The following is a 20,707-nucleotide window of genomic DNA, read 5'->3' as shown; positions in this document are numbered from 1 at the left end:
GTTCCCTCAAGCATAAAATCAAACTTTGCACATCTGTAAACATCTTCATGTAATGTTCAGCATCTTTCCTGATTTTGTCTTATGCTGTAGTATGTGTCATTTGAGTTGATGCAGGCTGGTTTTGTTCACTGGATTAGTCTTTGTAGAAATTTGTGTGCACTAGAAACAAAGCGGTTTGAGGAACAAATGTAATTTAAAACTACAGAGATTGGAATAGAAGGAATCACATTTTTAAGGGGTTGAATTCTGAGCTGCTAAATACATTAACTGTTATTTCAATGATGTTTGGTTTGTCTTCTGTGTTAAAGTCACTGGAGAAACACGTGCAGCATGAAAGATAGCTACGATAATAAACCTGTATGATGTTATTGGAACGTATTGCTATAGCTGCACTGAGTAATATTTGTTAATCTACTCAGTCTGCATATTTGTGTTTTAATTACTTCTTATATATTTATACAACAAAATTCATATGTCATCTAAATAGGGGATAAGGTAAACTGTCGGTTTATACTATTTGATTAATTACCTTATATGTACTTTGCTTTAGGACAAATAAGCAAAGTGGTAATATAGATAGAAAGCTTAGATTTTTGTCTTACAATCAAAATTTCTGGCATTTCCAATTTTGTGTTAGTGCTGCTTAATTAAAATGTGTAGCTAGACTTTATGGATGGGGGTGAGGTTTTTTTCCTAAATAGATAATTAATGAATTTTTAAAACAGTACTGTATAATATTGATTAATAGAAACAAAGGTTTTGGAAAGGTTTGTCTGCATAGCCAGACTCAACAAGCGTACTCTTTCAGAATAACGTGAGCAAAGTGTGACTACCAGAGATATCATTTAAGTTGTGAGTCTTTAGAGATTTATTATTTAATTTTTGGACAATGTCGTTTGCTTAGTTTTATTTTTCGTTCTGTGAAGAAAGTGCTGTTTGGGCTTTTTTTTTACAGTCTAGTCGGACATGAACCATTGCTCTTACGGTGTGGGGGAAAACGCCCACGACTGCTGAATTGTATCTTGTAGAGCAATTTTGGAAAAAGCAGTGAAGTGAAACATAGATGTGACTTCTAAATGCATCTTTGTCTTGTACTCTTGTATTTACAATTAGATCTTACTGTTTTATCAGTGTCAGATACAAAGGAAAGGGTGTAACTTGCCTATTCTCAAATGCACTTAATGTTCAAATTAGTTTCAAAGGAAGTTCAGTGTCCCTGTCTAAGATAATTTTCCTTGTTTTTCCCCATATGCTCATAGATATGTTTTCTTCTCAACTTCTTCTCTGTTCTTCCAAGCAGCAAAGAAGAATGTAGCAAAGCATTGGTGAGGTGGCCTAATTTTGTGTTTATATAACTCTGTCTACCTCCCAAGAAGTACTTTGACTGATGTCCTTAAGTGGAGTTCATCAGGCTCAGTTTTTTCAGAACCTCATGCTAGGCCTATATTCTCTTTCAGATGTGAAAAGCAAAAGTTTTTTGAAGCCATCTAGTTTCCCAGGGAGAGTTTGAAGGAGAAAAGATAAAAAGATCATGTACTTAAAGTTGGAAAACCTAGAATTAGCATAAATTTTCATTAGTCTTTTCCTCTGAAGAAGCAAAGTATTGCTAAAAATTGGAGGAAATAAGTGCTTCCAGGGAATTCATTGTATTACTCTTTTGAATTACAGACCTGACACTTCCTAGTGGCTTTTAGTTAGTGTGTAATTTTACTTCTCAGGGCACAGTCTATTGTAGTGAATTAGAGTACATTTTTACTGTTTAGGATTATTGATTTTTAAAAAAAGAAAGCTAAACATGTAATAACTGGCTTTTATTTATTTTTTTTTTGTCTAGCGTAGTAGACGCTTTCCATTTTCCCTGCATCATACTGTTATTCTCTATCTTAAACTGCTGTTGTAGCCTTGCAGGGAGCTCCTGACAACTGCTGGATTTCCTCTCTGAGTTCCCTAGTACTATTCAGTAGAATAGTCAGTATCTCAAAGATGTATGTTGAAATGGTGGAGAAGTGTTTAGCAGTATCTGTGTTGATGCACCATATATCTTAGATTTAATATTTTATGATCTTTTGTTAGGATTATGAATGCTAGAACTGCAAAAGCTTTTTTAATAGCTGCCAGACTCTTATGTACAGCAGAGTTATTCTGACAAGCAGAACTCTTAACTGAAGTCTAGTTTGTTAAACATCTTTATCTGCACCATCTGGAACCTGCTGTAAATCCTATTGTATAAACAGAGGTGGGAAGATCCCACAGTGAGGTGTGTGTTTTGTTCACGGGACATTTTCTTAACAGAATATAACTATGATGAAACAAAAAACTTTTCTTGGATGAGGTACACGTGTATGTTCATTATGAGTAAAGTTATGAAATTGGTACATCGTTAATACAGTAAGATTTCCTGAATGCTGTTTATAATGAATAGATAAGGGCATTGGGCTTTTTTCTTAACAGAGTATTTATTACCTGTTATTTTAAAAAGTGATGTAAATGATACAAGGTACCAGAATTTGTTTTTAGAAGGCAAAATATATTTATACCTGCTGTGTTTATTCCCTTTTGTAGCATTTTTTGTTTTTTGAAATGGATGCATTTAAAACTGGGTAGTCATCTTGAAAAGTGTGCTTGAGAATGTCCTCTTTCATATAATTGAAATAATAGATGTCTTAAGTAGTTGTAAGTAGTATTAAGATCCAAGCTTGTGACAGCACTACAGTGTTCAAGTGAGCCATTCAACACTAATTTTGTAATACTGTCATGTTCATCAAAGTACTATTCTATTTAGGAAAATGCTTATTTTATCAAGATGTGTGCAAAAATATTTAACTCTCACAACTTTCTTATTAAGGGGATATACACCTAGTTTTAAACATAAAATTTTGCAATATTTTTTCTATGAAAAATTCTCAGATGCACGGTGGTGGCCATTGTAAATCTTATGTAGATTTCCAAGATAAATTAGAGAAATGGTAAATTTTGTAGCAGAAAGAATAAAATTATGACAGGACAATAAGACACTGGAAAGTAATCTTCTAAATGACCAGTGTTCTACAGGATAGTGAATGTAAAACATTAACTTTGTTTTTCACTGGTCTTACTTTGTCATAGGATGAATTCCTGTCAGATGGGGATTGTTTTCTTTCTTTTGTAATCAGTAGAGAGCTTATTTGTGAATAAATTATCTATATTTATTCTCCCACAATAAGTGTGCATGTATGTGTGAATGAATGAATGGCGGAACTGTATTTATGGCCTGTGAAAACTGCAAAAATCTCCCACATTAGGCTATTTTTATACAGCACTGGTGACCTGCAACCAGACTCTTCCGTGAAGGATCTGTTCTAAGTCTGAATCTAGCAGGATCAGTGCCAGGCTGTTTGCTGAAAGCAACGAGATCTCTTGCTTCCCCTCTCTGTCTTACTCTGCCTAATTTTCATGATACTTGGACAAATGTGTGCACACACCAAACAAATCATTAGTGGTGGTGTAGGAAGCGTGTGAGACTGTGAAAGAGTTTGTAAGGTCTCGCAATCTGGGATGACTAGGGAGTGGTCAGCCAATGACCTTCCTGGGGGGAAACCGTCCAGGAGTTCTCCAGGAAGGAAATGGATAGGCCAGTTTTGGATGAAATGCTTTAGCATCACGGGAGGCTGAGAAAACTATGTCAGATACAAACTAGCAACTTGAATTGGTATTTGAATACAAACAAGTAGTCTTTTTGGTACTAAATTTTCAGTATTTTTCTCATGTTCTTTTTATAAAAATAAATCACATCGAAAATATTTTCAGAATTACTCTTCATTTTGGATGCCTTCCAATTTTGAGTTACTGGATTTGAGAGATTTCCTTAAAGGGATCAATTTTATTGGAAAATAAAGCACCTTTCTTCTCTCCTCCTAGGCAATGTGATTCATTCCAAAATATGATTCATTCTAAAATGAGCACCTAAAATCACGGGGCATAGCTGAAGGTATTGCTTGTCATTCTAAATGCAAAGTTTAAAAAAGGAAGGAGATGTTTTACATTTTTTTTCCCTCTTATTACCTGCTAGGTAGAAGGAGTATGTAAGGAAGCCCTGAGTTGATAAGTACAATCTTTTACTTAATTTGGATGTCCATTAAATCAGAAAGCTTAAAGCAAATAATAAACCCTCCAGTTTATTTTGTAGGATCTGGTTATTAGTTTGTTTTTAATCTGAACACTTTATTTTTACATCTGTTAGTGTGAATGACGAGACTCTCACTAACTTCATTGACTTAGTATCAGGCCATGCTGTGGTGGGGGTGTCAGCCACTACCTGATAGCCAGGACATATTTAGTGTGATGAATTTTAAGTGACTTCTTTGTCTTTCACAAATACTCATATTAATGGCTTCAGTGAAAAAAAGAACAGGTAGGGTAGTGTAAGCTCATTAGCACTGTGGAAAAGAAGCTGTTAAGGCTATGGAATGTTTTAGGTTTAAAAGGGCAGCTAGAGAAAAATTAAGGGTACTACAGGGTATCATGGCAGAAAGTTTCATACAATATGCCTGTGTGCAAACGAAGGTAACACTTTGATTTTGGAAGTCTTGGATATCAATAGCATATAGATTGATGCCCGAGGTTTATGCAAGATACTTAGGGATGACTGCTAATATTTTAAGTGGCATGTGATAACTGATGCAATATTGGAAGGGGAAAAGTCTTAATAAATAGTGGATGGCCTAAGCATTGCTGTTCTCCAAGTGTGCTGACTACATTTATGGTCAACAGTAAACTGCACATTTGTCACCCTTTCATCCCACAAATGTTTATAATTAGGTAACAGCTAATTTACCTTTTAAAATATATCTACATAATGTTTATTTGAGATGTTCTACAATCATTTGTTGTTATCTAGTACTAGATAATTCTCACCACAGTCCATCTTCAGTGGAACCTAGCCAAGTATAAATGGTTATAAATCTAGTTTTGCTGTGAAGGGAAATTGAAATTCCACCATATAAAACATATTCGTGGTGTTTATTTAGAAACACAGAAGAGCATCCTAGCACTGCTTTCCTGTTGTGCACACTGAGTTTTACCTTGATTATCTCAAATATTTTGTATTGCATGTTAATTAATTTTTTTCATATCCTAGTAGTACAAAATTAATTACAAAATAACAAAAGAGCACCCTTACAGTTCTAACTATTCTATGCAGATGTCTTCCAAAATTTACAGGTACAATTTTAGTGGTGGTGGTTGGTAAATAGATTTTTTTCACTTATTTATCAGCAGACTTGTTTTTATATGTATTAGTGACAAAATGGACTAAGCACCGCTGTAAGTTATTGTATTTCTGTAGAAAATGGAAAATAGTGTAAAATTGTTTTTGTTAAATGTTGGCAGTTTATAAATAAACTTTTCATCTCCTAAAAACCCTCTGTTCTCTGACAACAAATTTGACTCCAGTTTCTTCGTTTACCAACTGCTATCCTTCCTAATTATTGTTAATCACTTTTCAGTGATAAGCTGCCTTTAACTTGAACTGCGCCTTCTTTTGTGAATTAGGTGATGACAGCAGACTTACTATGGTTCTTTTTAAACATCGACAGTTAAGCCTTTTTAAAATGCTTTTCTAGGTCTTTGTTCAAGCTTAGTTTCTGAAAGGATTGAGGTGAACGCGAGCTCTTCTGAATAAGAAGTTTCTTATTGACAATAGACAGCTGACTGTACTGTCTAGAGTCACAGAACTTGGACAGCTGGTTGATGCTTATGTTTCTGTCACTTTTTTAAGGTTCAGCATGTAATTCTGTGACTTACCTTTTTTAAAAGCTGGAATCAAGTGGAGTAGCTTATACCAGTTTTTCCAAGTTCCATACAATTTTTGTGCAGATATAGTTGAAGGGAAGACATTTCACAGATCTTAAAAGCCAGTAATTGCCCTCTTATGTTCAAAAAATTTATTTTGTTTGATTATATTAAAGATAGATGTAATATGGAAGCATGGTACTTTGATTCCAGTTGACTGCCTTTAGAACATAAATTTTGTTGTATAAATTTTATGAGACTACATGAAGGAGAATCCTCAGGTAACCCGTAATCAGAACTGGATGAAAAGATACTTGAGGTATGCTCACTATTTTTGTAAAATTTCTAACTATGCAAATACTTAGACATTAACAACTGGATCCATAGGGTTGATGTTTTAAATCTGCAGTTAAGCTCCTGAAATAGTATTCTACTTCATGTATAGTTCCGTGATTTCCGTTTATGAAAAATTGTTCATTTTTTATCAAAACTGACTTACACAGTAAGATCTCTTTTATGGACTTGAGTTAATGCTGCAGTAAATTTGCTTCCAGTCCATGTATATCAGGGCAATCAGTAGCTCTATAAAGATTTTTCATTCCAGGCTGTTACCCAAATAATTCTGAGATTCATTTAAATAATATATTAAGTTAATAAATATTAATAGAATATTGAACTATCAGAGTGTGTGGTTGGGGTTGGGTTTTTATTATTTAAGTAGTGACACTGGGATATTTTAGTATAACAGCATATGTAAAAACTCTAAAGTTAGAGAGTTTTTTATTTAATATCTTTTCCAGGATGTGACTAGAATCGTAGGTCCCATAGTGGTTCTCAAGTTCACTTTAGTGTTTCTTGTCTTGTCATCTTGGTATCTTGTTCAGATATACAAGCAAAGAAATGAAAAATAATGTCTGCATGGTCTTATCTTCTACTTGCACTTTATAATAATTATTTGCTCTCTGATACAGTCCTACAAGTCTTCCACTGTACTCTAGTTCCAATAAGTCTAAATATTCCCCAGCTACTATTAAGCAAATGAACCTCTAGAATTTCTTTGCTGGCTGCTGGAAGGCAGTTGGTGGCATTGTCTGGTTTTCCATAAGCCTGGAGTATCTGGCTGTTAACTCTTCAGTCTGTTTGGGGTTGCTATGCCTCTGAAAAGCTAGCCATAGATTCACCACTTCCTTCGTAACTGAATGCTTGAAGCACCTTTGCAAACTACTTTTCTACGGTATCTGGTAAAGATGTAAAAAAAGAAAAGTTGAAATGTTATGTCAAGTATCAGTAGGGAGAGGTAAGTTCATGGGGCACAGAGTGGAAAAAAAAGCACGACAGAAGCAGTTTGGCTGAGCCATCCTACTGCCTGCATGAGCTGCGTCTGACATGCAGACATGTTGACAAGCTAGGAAAGCAGTTTCTAGGGGAAGATGACAGTCTTTGGAGAGCAAGTGTTTTTTGAATTTTGAAGTGGAATGTTCAGAAGAGAAGTGGGAAGTTTTCTATATAATGTGAGACAGTTTCGGGGTTATCTTTAATATATTCTCAACTCTAGCATACCCTGTAGTATCAGGGGTTTGGGGTTTTTTTAAGTGTGTGTGTGGGTTTTTTTGTGTGTGTTTGGGTTTTTTTTTGAGGGAGCGTGGTGTGTCTTTGTTTGGTTGGTTTTGTTTTTTTTTTTGCCAAAGTACACCTTCCTGGTGTCTTAAAGCACAAAAGATCAGGGGGACAGCAATGACTTTTCGCTGCAGAACCCATGGAGTTTCAAAGGTCTTGCTTTCTTTCCCCATATAAGCTATTGTGTTAAACAGAAGTATTAATCTGCCTGGCACCTGTATCTGACTGGGAAAAGTGAAATAATGGAAGTTGCATTTAGTGGTTTCCATGGCAGTCAGTGATTACTAAGTGGAGTCAAACAGAAGACAAGAAGAGAACAATCAGGCAGGTCATTTTCATTATCCACTATGAAGCTTAAAGCTTACATCTTTAAACATATACAGGCATGAAGGAAAGTGAAACTATAAGGTATCCCAGTCTCGCTTCAGGTTAGCATGTCTGTGTATGCATATTTAGTGGTGTGGGAGACAACTTTTTAACCAGGGAGATTTAGCGGCACTGCAAACATCAGTGGAACCGTGAAAATTTAGTAGCCACTGTGGGCTCACTACTGAAGTAGTGGCTTCACTACTAAAGGACAATATGGCTTTTTCTGATGAAAAGGGAAATGGGAATTTTCCTCTCCATGTGTAACTGCTGTCTTTACATGGTACTGTCTAGCTGTGTTTTATGAGTGACTGGCCCCTTTTGTACTCGTTGCTGTCTTACCACCGTCTACCACTACCTCCCCATCCCCAGTCCTGCACATCCTTCACCAGTCTGCACAGCTACACCAGCCCCTTTGTACATCCTGGACCCTCAGGTTTGCATCCTCATCAGTTGCAACTTTCCAGTTTGCCTGTGGTTTCTTAATAACACATTCATTAGTGTGACTGACTGCTGAGGTCTGTTTCTTGCCTTTGCCTCTGTTAGTTCATCAGTTGGGTTTATGTCTCTGTATTCTTGTTTGTGCCTTCCCCTTTACTTGTTAACACCTTTTGGTGTTGGAATACCAGATACCCATAAGGGAGCAGAAACTCTCTCCTTTTACATACCCTTGCACAAACTGGTTTGCTTGCTTTCAGGAAAGCTGAAAACCTTGCTTCACTGTAGTTTTTTTATACCATGTCAGCTTTATTCTTTATTTTGTAAAGCCTTTGAAGTTTCACTGGAAATGTAAAAGCTTTCAAAAAGTCTTTAATAGATTTATGGATTCCTACAGTCCCATGAAACACAGCCTGTTCAGTTTGGTAGTGCTTGACTTAAATTAATACAGAAATAAAGATTTGCTTCCCCAGCTGCTCATGAGATTTGAGCAGTGGTTGCAGTTTTCCCTGTAAGATAGGGCAACCACAAAAACAAACAGAAAACTGAAACTGCTGCTTGAATTGAGGAATCAGAGAGGAGAGTGGGTGGCAGAGGTTAGGAGTAGTTTTTTATGGACTATAATGATGATAGAAAGGGAACAACATGAAATATAAATAGATAAATTCCCTTTCTGTCTTGAAAGGTTTCGAGTTTTCTCCATCAGCAATAGGTCTGCAAATGAGGAAGAGAACATACTAATGAACATATTAATGAAGTGGGTGCCACTGGGTTAAAAATAGGGATGCAGATTTAAGCACATATGGATACATGGCAGGTCAAAGCTGACTGCACTGAGTCATATTTAGGAACAGGAAAATGACCTGGGAAAATGTCAGTTCTTTGCTGTCCCTACTAGCAGAACTAACCCCTGCAAACTTACCAGCTTCGGGGTTAAACTATCAGATTACCTGTAGGAAGTAGCACTGTAATAACCTGTCTGATGGCTCTGGACCTTAAGGAAAGAGATGAATATCTCCATCCCTCTCTGATTAGAGGCTTCCATAAGGGAAGCAGAAATACAAAGCATATTTTTCTTAAAATCTGGAGGGCAGAGGAGGGGGTGAGGAGAAGCCTACTGAATGTACACAGAAAGTAAGATTGACTCACCACCCCAAAGGAGAGTAATCGCACAGCACAGGAGACCTGCTTTACCGCTGCGTGGAACGGGCAGATGGACCTGCTTGTCAGGAAACCTCAAGCCTGATATGTCCCTTTTGTAAGGGATAAAAGCTACTTTATGCTTCTGGGAGTCTGGCTACCTCAGTGAAGATGAGCCTTCCTACATCTCCCTCTACGGTAATTAGTTTGCAAGATACTATCATACTTCTTTTTATATATTTTCTCCATTTATTTTTTTTCTGAATCAGTGACTATGTTTCTTTGTTTGTTTTCTTTAGTGCCGAAGGTTTGATAGGAAGAATAAGGATATATCCATACTCAGGCCAAGAAGACAACTGTCCTTGCAAATGATACGTGAATTAACATTAACATACAGTTAAATATGGTAAGCAGTATTCTGTGGCACAAAATAGCAGTGATATTTTTTTCATTTCGATGAATCTGTAGAAAAAGGACAGGATTTTGTCTGTGATTTTGTATTTAACACCTGATTTCTGTGACTTTTTTTCTGAAGAGTTTAAGTCACACGTGTTGTGAAAGGGCTTGTTAATTTTACTAAAACAGATGATTAATGACCAAAGGGAATGAAAAAGGGAAAGGAAACTGAGCTCTTTAGCCTTCTAGTTGTTCATCTTCAGAGTGCCATAATTTAATAGTTAGTGTTTTGATAATCAACACTGATCAGCATTGCTGTGGCTGGCATCTCTGTTCTCAGAGAACGCACAGTCTGTTTACTTCATATTGGAATGAATGGTATTTCAATATTGATATTTCATACATAGGATTTGATTTTTTTAAATAATAACAAGTTTAATGATAGTTTTAATAATAAGTGTAATCGACAAGTATATGGGTTAAATTTACTACGGGAGGAATGCCGAAAAGGATTATGGGGATTGGAGTTCCCGGGAACTCTGCCGAGCATGCTCACTAGACATGCTTGGACGTGATTGGTCGGGAAAGTCACATGCCGTGACGTCACTGAACTGAGTGTGTAAGACCTTGTTTTTCGCAGTAAATTTGAGTTGGCGGGTTGATTTCAAGCTGCTTGGTCTGTGCAATCGATGCTGCAGACAAGTTTAATAATAGGTAAGTTTGATAATAATGTATGAAGTTTAACAATTGAAAACAAAACAATAGTGGTAAATAAGAAAAATTATAATAAAAATGGAAAGAAAAAAACAAATAAGAGATGCACAATTCAACTGCTCACCACCTGCTGACTGATGTCAGACCCCCTTTCCTGAACCCAGATTGGCCCCCCTTCCAGGTAACTCCTCCAGTTATATACTGGGCATGACGTTCTGTGGTGTGGAATATCCCTCTGGCCAGTTTGGGTCAACTGTCCTGGCTTTGCTCTTCCCAGTTTCTTTTCTGTACCTTCTCACTGCCAGAGTATGAGGCACAAAAAAATGCTGTCAACTGTATTCTCGTTCTGAATGCACATCACTGCACTAGCTACTGAGAGGAAATTAATTGTATCCCAGCTGAAACCAGGACATTCCCTCAGCCCCGTCACCAGCATGGCAGTACAAGAATTAGAAAAGGCCTCGGTGCTGTGCAGACACTGCTGAGCAATAAGAAAAACTTACGTGTATTATTAGGTTAGGTTTTGACACAAATCAGGCAAATCGAACACAGCCCACAGTCACTAATTCACTAAATCTGTTCAAGCTCAGCAACTGCAGGATTGAGATGTTGAGATTTCCTGGTGGGACACATTAATTCTTTTCCCACAACTGTTTCATGTGTTTTTTTTAAAGTCCACAGAGAAGGCACTGGCAGATTTTACTTCATTTTTTCAGTGGGGGAGCATGCCCACAATATCTGTGCCACTGTTCCTCGGAGAGGAGTCAGTGCGATCATTTGTTGTGATGAGCTGTTTATGGACTAATTTGGGTGCAGCAATACTAGAACAAAACTAGTTGCAAGTATAACCTCTCCAAACATGCATCATGCAGACACTGTCTCCTCTGCACAGACTGTTCCACTCTGAAGATTGTCCCCACTAAGCTGCAGCACTGGATTCACAGACAGACTGTATACATCAGTAGGAGGTTTCATTCTCCCATGCCTTGCTCACAGCACACAAGACAGAGTAAAACCATCCACAGTGGAGAGGCATCCAGTCCACTTGGAGAGCAGCAGCAGCAGCACTGCCTGACCTGCTTGCTGGTCAGGTATAATCTGCATACTCTGTCGTGGGTGCTAAAATGGAAGCATCCCAGCTCTGTCAGATTGAAGAGATTTGTATTCTATTTGCAAAGCTTTTGTATCTGCAGAGGACCTTTCAATTGTTGAACCACAAACTGTACTCAGGTCACATCCTCTCTCCATAAGCTGCTACGTCTGTAGGTACTGTGAATATTGTTATCTCCAGGCTCATCCATTCATCGTGATCTCCTTTCTGTGTGAGCTTGTTCTTTCTAACTAAAAACAATCAGGAAAAATAGAATCTGCTACTAACCCCATCTCTGTGGACCACTGAAAACCCATGGCATTTGTCTATAAGCTCTATTGTACACCTGGCTAGAGCAATTCAAAGCAAATCAGTTTCACCAAAAGAAGATCTTCTGTGGGTCTGCTCGATCGCATCAGGACTTTCAGGATCTGCAGGTGACCTCTTGAGGTGTCAGGTGAATTTCAGCCTTTGAGCTGAGGGTAGAACTGGACATCACATCTCCACATCTCAGAGTGTCACCAATACATTGTCTTCTCTCTTACACAGTCTTTCCTTCTTCAAGGAAACTTGGCTTTAGGAATAATGAGAACAGGCAAGTCAGTGTATCTACTGATTTTTCAAGTTTATTCAATATTGCAGATGCACACACTGAATTTTAGCTTCCACAAGTCCAGGTTCAACCTAACGGAAGTTCAGCACAATCCCACAGCTCCCTTCCAAACCATAGTCCCCTTCTCATTCTGCAAGTCATTGAAATCTTTTGTATCTGATGTTTTGAGCTCCTTGCCCAGTTGCACAACTGGGCTGGGCTGAATGGAGGATGGAGCAAATGCTCAGGGGGTTTCAAAGCCAAAGCAAGAAATTTAAGCCCCTCTGGAACAGGGACAGTTCTGCCACTGGGGCTGAGTCAGAGGACCTCAGGGCTCTCTGTGGTGGCTTTGGCAGTTTGTCTGTTTTGCCAAGAGACCCCCTGCGAGCTCCTGAGGAGGAGCTGACACTGAGTGTGGTGATGATGCCCAGAACCCACTGAGCAAGGAGGTGAGGATGAAGGCTGTGGCTTGTTGTCCAGGTGATGTGGCTCTGGTGGCTGTGACATCACAGAGGATGGTTCACAATGGGAGCCATCTAAGGACAACACTGGGCAGCCCCACTGCAGTTGCACTTGGGCGACTGGTGAGTGTGCATGCAGGGGAAAGGCTGGAAAGGCTGGGGGATGGGACAGATGCCCAGGGGGCTTTCCAACACTAAGCTAGAGCCAAACCCCTCAGAGCAGGACAAAGTTCTGTCACTGGGGCTGAGGACAGAGAGGCTCAGGGCTCAAAATGGTGGCAGTGCCCAGAGGATTTAGGGATGTGCTGGGTGCCCCTGACTCCATGGGATGGGATGCTGCAGCTTGTCAGGGATGGGGCCTCTGGAGACTCTGCTCAGGTGTCTCTAGCCCTTTCACAGGACATAGTCCACCCACACCATCAGTGTTCCTTTGGCTGCCCACATTGTGAGGAGAGCCCCGGGGAGCTTTGAGCCGGTGGCTTTGTCTTTGGGGTGATGATGCAAAGAAACAGCTGAGCCTGGGGGTTGGGGATGAAGGCTGGGGACTTGTTGGCCAAGTGATGTGGCTCTGGCGGCTGTGACACCGTAGAGGACCAGTCACAAAGGACGCCATCAGGCAGCTCCTGCCCCACTTGCCCAGTCTCATGCTCCTTCTCATCCATACCTGCTGAGGAAACTTTTCTCCCACCTCTCACAGGCCATGGATTCATCAATTGTCCTCTTCCTGGCTGTGCTGGCTCTTCTCCCTGAGCAGACGTACGATCACCAGATTGATGTGGTCACAGCCCAGCGGATGAAGGAGCGTGAGAAATTTCTGCATCATCAGATGACACAGCTGTGGGAGGATGTTGAGCGGATCAGGGCCTTGGAAGAAGAGTCCCTCCTTTTCCTGTTGCAACACTGGCTCTTTTGGGCAGTTGCAGTAGCTGAGCTTGCTATGGTCTGCTGGCTGACCTGGCAAATGAAGGTTGCCTCTCACAGCTGCCGTGAGCAGGACAGCTCCAGCAGTGAGAAGCAGGAGGAAGACAAGGACGAGGAGGAAGCAGACCTCAGTGAAGCACACAGATTTATGCTCAGGCCCACCCTATCACCAACACGGGGAGTGCTCGACCTGTGCAGGAATCTGAAGCATCTCGTCCATGATCTCCTGTTTATCAGCCGAGAGTTTTCCCGGAGGACTTCCATGCCAGAGATGTACCCAGGCATTGGGGTGGACGGCTCTCTTGAATCCTGGAGTGTCAACCCCCAGTATCGAATCTTCTACCAGCTGATTGTGGTCCTGCGGCCACCCTGTGGGCACTCCTTCATCCTGGAGCGAGACACCACGGCGCAGCAGCCAGAGAGATGCTCTGATATCCATGTGAAGCTGGAGTGCACGTGCTCAAGTGAGCACGGGATGGAATACAACTTGTGTTTTCTCCATCCCACTGACAAACGGCTACCACAGGATCAGAGGTCACCTCTCCTACGCACCCTCTGCATAAGGTCCTACTTAAATGTGGAGAAAACCGCCCGCTGGGCACAGAATTTGCTGAAAACAGCTTGGTGGCGTTTGCCTCAGTGGCCCCGCCGCCACCTATGGGTGATGCACTCCTCCTGGACCTGCAGGTTCCTCGTGATCAGCCCCTCTGAGAGGCAAACCTGCACAGAGATGTATTTTGTAGTGCAGCAAGGCAGCCCAGGCAATTACCTGGTCCTGCAGTAGGCAGTGGTCAGCTTTCCCGCTGTGCTGCTTTAGGCTACTCTGTATAGTCAGTTTAGGGGGCATCTACTACATGTACTCACCACAGAGCCACCCGCTCAACGCCCTTCCCTTTCCCGCTACCCTGATGGAGTGGGGATGAGACTCCAAAGTAAAACTTTAGTTAAGTTTAATAGTAATAAGTTTAGTAATAGGTTTCATAATATTAGGAATAAGTAGAATGTTCTCACAAGGTGTGTAGTAGTCACAGTTAGCTTAGTTAGTAGGGGATAGAAAAGTTATTAGTTGTGTAGTTACCCAGTAAAAGATAGGCAGCAAAGGGTAAATATCCAGTAACCTCCATTTTGAAAATACTGGGGACCCTCAAAGCCCCTAATGAGCATGTAAGGGGGCAAATGTGGTAGGCATGTCGGGAAGTCTGTAACCCCAGAGTATCTCAGCTTTGAAGAAACAGGAAGGGACCTGCATTTCGAGCAAAGAGGATAAAAGAGGCTGCAATCTCTGTCAAAGTGAGAGACCTAACTGGGGATTGTCCAATGAAGTCTCCCTTTTATTTGAATAAAAGTTTGACTTTAGCTCCTCTGTGTCTTGTCTATCTTTGAGGCTCTTAATAACTGCATTATTTTTTGGAACAAAAGCAAAGTAAAATACAACAATAGTGGTAATTAATAATAAAATGATAATAAAAATGGAAAGGAAAAACCCCATACAAATACAAGTAGAAACCCTATACAAATATAATTGGTCACCACCTTCTGACTGATGCCAGACCCCTTTCCTGAACCCAGATCAATTATATGTGAGCGTACCCATCTACGTACTTTGATCACAGATGAAATTTCCTCACCAAAGCAACCAAGATTCTATTTCTCTAGCAAAAGCTGTGAGACTGCCTTTCACCTTAATTCATATGCTAATGCCAGAACCTTTCTCAACTTGCTGTCCACTGACACCCTTCAATCATTTGCACTGCCCACTCTTTTCACCTCTCCAAATGACAGTCATTCTTAAACCTGACCCAGCAATCCTCCTTGGCAAGACAAAAGATGTTAGTGCATGGAATACATCTTCCTTCAAGTCCACTAGACTTTGCATCTCATTTGTTGCTGCCATCTACCATATAGTGAATAACTTTTGTGCATAGCTCCCCATTAAGTGAGCTTTTCCAAATGGAGGGTGTAAAAGGATATTTCTATACTAAACATAACAGAGACATCTGAGCTTGATCTAAACAAGCCCGCCTCCTGGGCTTATTTACTTTAACAAGGAGGATGCTCCATTTTCATTATATTACTATGCTTCATCACCTGAAGAAACAGACTTCAGATATAGTAATAGCTCTTATTACTTAAATAAAAGTATAAATACAAGTCTAGGTTGGCCAGTGTTTTCATTTCATCTGTTCCTGTTGTGTTTTCAGAGAACATGAATGTTATTTCAATTTTCCACAAGGCTTTATTATCCAATTCTATTCATCATTAAACCCCACAAATATCCCTGACTTCTATGGCAGCAGCTCTTGTGTTGGCTCTGCTAAATATTGTTTCCTTCAATTCCTTCATATTTCAGTAAAAACTCCTGAATTTTTTTATTCTTATATTTACTCCTGTGGCCTGAAATCAGGCCACTACCTGGATGACTTTCTCACTGATTTGGAGTAAGTTAGGTTGGGTTGGGATTTTGCTTTGTTTTTTCATGTATTCACTAAGCTTTGGACAAGACACTGACTCCCCTTAGACTTATATTACATTTCTCCAGCATTCTCATCAGCAAGGCATGACAAGTTATGAGACTGACACATGAAAAGGGATCATATACAATTAGTGGCCATTTAAAAATTAAAAAAAAAAAAAATTAGTTTCACTGGTATTTCTCTATCAACCAGTGTTTAAAGGAGCACTTCCAATCCTGCCAGGCAGTGTGGTGAGGCTCATGGTCTAAAGAGTTGCAAGGTGTTCAGACAGTAGGTGAGATATGATATGATATGTTTTTTGCATGTGATAGCTACCCATGTGACATCTAAGTGCTTCAAAGAACAAATAATAAAAGATCACACTTGATATCTGTCACAAGCTTCACCTGGAACAAAGAAGAATTGCAGCATGTTCTGAAAATCCCCATGTGCTCCTACTGCTGGATTCAGTAGATTGCTAGCAGGAGGGAGTTTGTACTTCTGAGAATCCTTCACTGGGAGTATCTCCTTTTGCTCTCTCTTGGACTGTTTGGGGTTAACAGTGGAAGTGCCCCAGCTGAGGTTCTTTCCACTTTCTGAAATCCAAACCCATCACGGACAGTAGTGCCAAGTCATTAATTTAAAAACTGGAATTACAGGCAGGAGGCTCTTTGTCCTGGTTCTGGCCATGATAGGGTTGATTTTTGCAGTAGCCAGGAGGGACATGACCAGGACCCAGAGGTTATTCTATACCACCTCGTGCTGTAAGCAGGGGGCAGGAGGAAAGGGTCCCTTCCAGTTGGGTGGCAGCAAGTGTGGGGTCAGGGTTAGTATCGTGTTGACCTGGGGAGCACTCACTTGTGAATCGCTCATCTCTCTTGCACGCTCTGTTATTAATAGTGTTACTGTTACTGTTCATTTCATTGCTGTTTCCAGGAAATTATATTTCAACCCATGATCTTTTGTGCTTCCAGTTCTTCACTCCAGCCACCCACGGGGACAGGAGGAGATAGAGTGAGCAAGCTGTGCACAGTTTGGAGTGTTTCAGTGGGAATACTAAATTGGGGAATACCATTCCTAAACGATGACATTATAGATAAAAAAATGGAGCTGAGCCTAATTCTAGCTTGGTTTTGCCAAGCAGTTGGTCTAATGCCATGACTGATTTCTATGGCACTGCATGCAATTCCAGAAGTACCTGACTCCAGGAGCAAGCCCACCAGAGAGGGCACCATTTGGCTTGTTGATGAAATGACAAAAAATCCCACTCTGAAAAAAATCTAATCACTTCATTAGAGTTACTTGGGGTTTTTCACGTTCTGTAGAGCAAGGACCCTTACTGTCACTGCTCCCTGCAAGCATCTTTGACAAGGGGCATCACCTACCTCACCAACAGATGGAACAGGCACTAACCTTGCCAAGTCCTGCGCTTCTTTCAACCTTCCAAACCACATGCCACTGCTGCCACCTCCAAATCTGGCTTTAAACTCGCTTACCTCCTTCTGCCTGAGACAGTTCTGAAACTGCTCTATAATGGAAAGATGAACTGCAGAGGAAGCAAAATCACACAGTCTAGTATGTCTCTTTTAACATTTTCCCCCTATGAAGATGAATCTGGATTTATTGAATATTTAGTACACGGTCCTTCAGACAAATAAATGCTTCAAAGCATAACTAGTGATACACTGTCCCCTCAGATTAGAAAAGGAACAGTCTGTTTTTACAGGCTGTAGGTGATTAGGATACAATAATTGCAACCGAACAGAAGTTAAGTTTTCTGTTCTAATATCAGGGATGCCTGCTCCAAATTTTGGCCAATGAAGTGATGGGAATCATCAGAAAAAAAAAATTAGAAAAAAATTTGCAGAAACTCTCCATTAAACTTTCTGGGAGCAATGACTAATGTTTGAAACAGTCTAGAAGACTTTAATTGGTGTTGAATTTCAATTAATTAGAGACTATCTTGCTTGTGTGTCATAAGATTGGATGCAGGCACAGTGAAATTTTATATGTTTGTTATATAGGAAGTCAGAATGGTTGACAAAACTGGTGACTTTTATACTTGAAAAACATAGATCTGACTCCATGCTGCTGACTTAGCTGTTTCAGACTGAGCTAGTAAAGAAGAATAATAGAATCACAGAATATGCCAAATTGGAAAGAACCCACAAGGATCATCAAGTCCAACCTTTAGCCCTGCACGGAACCCTTCCCAAGAGTCACACCATGTGCCTGAGGGTATTATACAAATACTTCTTGAATTCTGTCAGTCTTGGTGCTGTGACCATTTCTCTGGGGATGCTGTTCCACTGCCCAGCCCAACCACCCTCCGGGTGAAAAATATTTTTCTCATATCCAACCTAGACCTTCCCTGACACAACTTCACTCAGGTTCTGGTCACCACAGAGAAGAGATCAGTGCCTTCCTCTCCTCTTCCCCTCCCAAGGAAGTTGTAGACTGCAATGAGGTCTCCCCTCAGTCTCCTTTTCCCCAGGCTGAACACACCAAGTGCCCTCAACCACTCCTCATACAGCTTCTCCTCAAGGCCTTTCACCATCTTTGTTGCCCTCCTTTGGACACTCTCTAAGAACTTTATATCTTATACTGTGGCACCCAAAAACTGCACACAATATTCAAGGTAAGGCTGCCCCAGTGAAGATAAGAGAGAGACAATCACCTCCCTCAAATGATGTTTTGCCTTATTCTCCCCAGGACACGGTTGGGTCTCCTGGTTGCCAGGGCACTGCTGACTCATATTCAACTTTCCATCAAGAAGAACCCCCAAGTCCCTTTCCCAGCATTGCTTTCCAGTGTCTCATTCCCCACCTGTAACGTACATCTGGGGTTGCCCCATCCCAGGTGCAGAATTGACACTTTCTGTTGTTTTACTTCATATAGTTAGTGATTGTCTAGTCCTCTAATTTGGTAAGATGGTTGAGTCTGGAAGATTTTTATTCATAAAACTGCCTTCCATTAGTTCAGTGATGCAATATCAGAATTTGAAAACATTTCTGTTTCTGAAACCCACCTAATTCAGTAGTAACAAACACATCTGAAACAGCCTCTCTTCTAGCAACAGGTATTGCACACACCACTAGAGTCAAAGATTAATGCTTTTTGACATATGAAAGCTTTCAGACAGTAAAAAGCATTCAATTCTGTCCCTTGTGGGTCTTGAGCTATCTGACCTTAAAAATGTCAAGACTGAACTGGTTTTTTCAGCCTGCAAGAGCTGTTTTGCTTTTCGTTCAGGGCTGAAAATAACAAGTGACACACACCTAGGATCATTGCAAGTCCAGTCCTGAAAACACATACAAGATGACTAGATTAGTAGACTAATGTAGGAAAAAAAGTGTCTGAACTGCCACAGCCAAGGTTTTTATCTAGGCTGATGGGTATATAAATAGAGGCAGAATGTAGGCATGCTGAATCCAATTAATGTACTCTACAGAGCATAGGGTTTTTTCCCTGAAATGGGAAAGCATCAGTATAACTTCTTTGCCTTTGAAACATCCAGGCCCAGCCAACAAGGTGTCCATATGAGACCTGAGTGAGGTCCGTCCCTGAGAGAGATACTTTGCTGATGCTCACACAGCAGCTTGTGCCAAATGTTCCAAATGGGAAGAAAGGCCTGTTTACATTTTTCTCTGAGGTAAGTATGTCTTTGTTGCTGGGGGTGTGCCAAGCCTCAAAAGCCACACATGGAATGACACAAATACTTCTCTTTAAACTGAAATACAGAAAAAACTCCCTATGTAAATGAAAAAAATTGGTTCGGTGTAAATAGAATTTTTTTATTGAGCAAGTGGGCCTGAATATGCCAGAAGCTGGCTGATAGGTGTTTGTTACAGATTACCACAGCGACTTAAAAAACTGCCACCCTCACAAGGTTATAATTTAATATCCAGCAGACTGTATTTATTCATCTGCAACATTACTTAATTTTATAAATGTTACAGACTAGTCTTGCAGCTTCTCATACTAGTTTTTCAGTCAGTTTTAATTTAACATATTTAAAATTAACTAAGTAGTGATGATCAGGTTGAAAACAAGAGCCTGAAGGTCAGTGCTAATGCAGCATTAGCAATACTAATACTATTGCATTAGCAGCAGCATCTCTTCAGGTTCACAGACAACTTATGTGCTAGAAGACCTGTCTTCATGAGCTGTGAAACAAATGAGGTAAGGAGGAATTCTGGGAAGAAAATCATTTAGGGCATGGAACTTTTCTTGGATATAATTTAAAAGTTACTGAGACTGCTTTTGATAGTCTTTTGAAACAGTAAGACTGTAACAGAATAAGGTAAATCGGGAGGGACCTCTAGGTGTCATCTGGGCAAACCTCCCCATGCAGGGCAAATTAAGATCACACTTAGGCCTAACTGCTTCATTATTTTGAGAGGGAGATCAGGGAGAAGGAATGTGATTACAAGTTAAGTGTTTTATCTAATGTAACTCTCCAAGAATCTGTGGTTTTGAAAATCTGTCGTGCACATTCCATACAGCTTAAGTTCTGGTAACCTAGGGCCATACCAGGGTCATAAACACAGGCCATAGAAAAGAAGAGAACAGAGTTTCTTTTTTTTTTTTACAAATTTTATCAGGTTGGAAGATTTTTCCAGGAATATGATAGAAAAATGTTGATGAGTAGAAACTATTAGCACAGGAGGGAAAGAAATGAAGTATTGCAACATTATTGCAACATATTAATGACAGAGGAATGGATTTTGGTAGCAATTGTCTAAGGAGT

The 20,707-nt window shown here is 40.1% G+C and overlaps 1 protein-coding gene across 1 annotated transcript; it reads left to right on the top strand.

The window, feature by feature from the left end:
* The first annotated feature begins 1 nt into the window (after position 1).
* On the top strand, positions 2-14,814 carry LOC126647094 (uncharacterized). Its single transcript, XM_050329004.1, has 2 exons — positions 2-9,736; positions 13,281-14,814. The coding sequence occupies exons 1-2, from the start codon at positions 9,734-9,736 to the stop codon at positions 14,286-14,288; spliced, it is 1,011 nt and encodes a 336-aa protein (XP_050184961.1). The 5' UTR covers positions 2-9,733; the 3' UTR covers positions 14,289-14,814.
* Positions 14,815-20,707: the final 5,893 nt, after the last annotated feature.

This window comes from Myiozetetes cayanensis, unplaced genomic scaffold (genome assembly GCF_022539395.1).
Source record: "Myiozetetes cayanensis isolate MyiCay16 unplaced genomic scaffold, myiCay2020 scf4, whole genome shotgun sequence".
Classification (NCBI taxonomy): Eukaryota; Metazoa; Chordata; class Aves; order Passeriformes; family Tyrannidae; genus Myiozetetes; species Myiozetetes cayanensis.
This window is presented reverse-complemented; position numbering and strand designations above follow the sequence as displayed.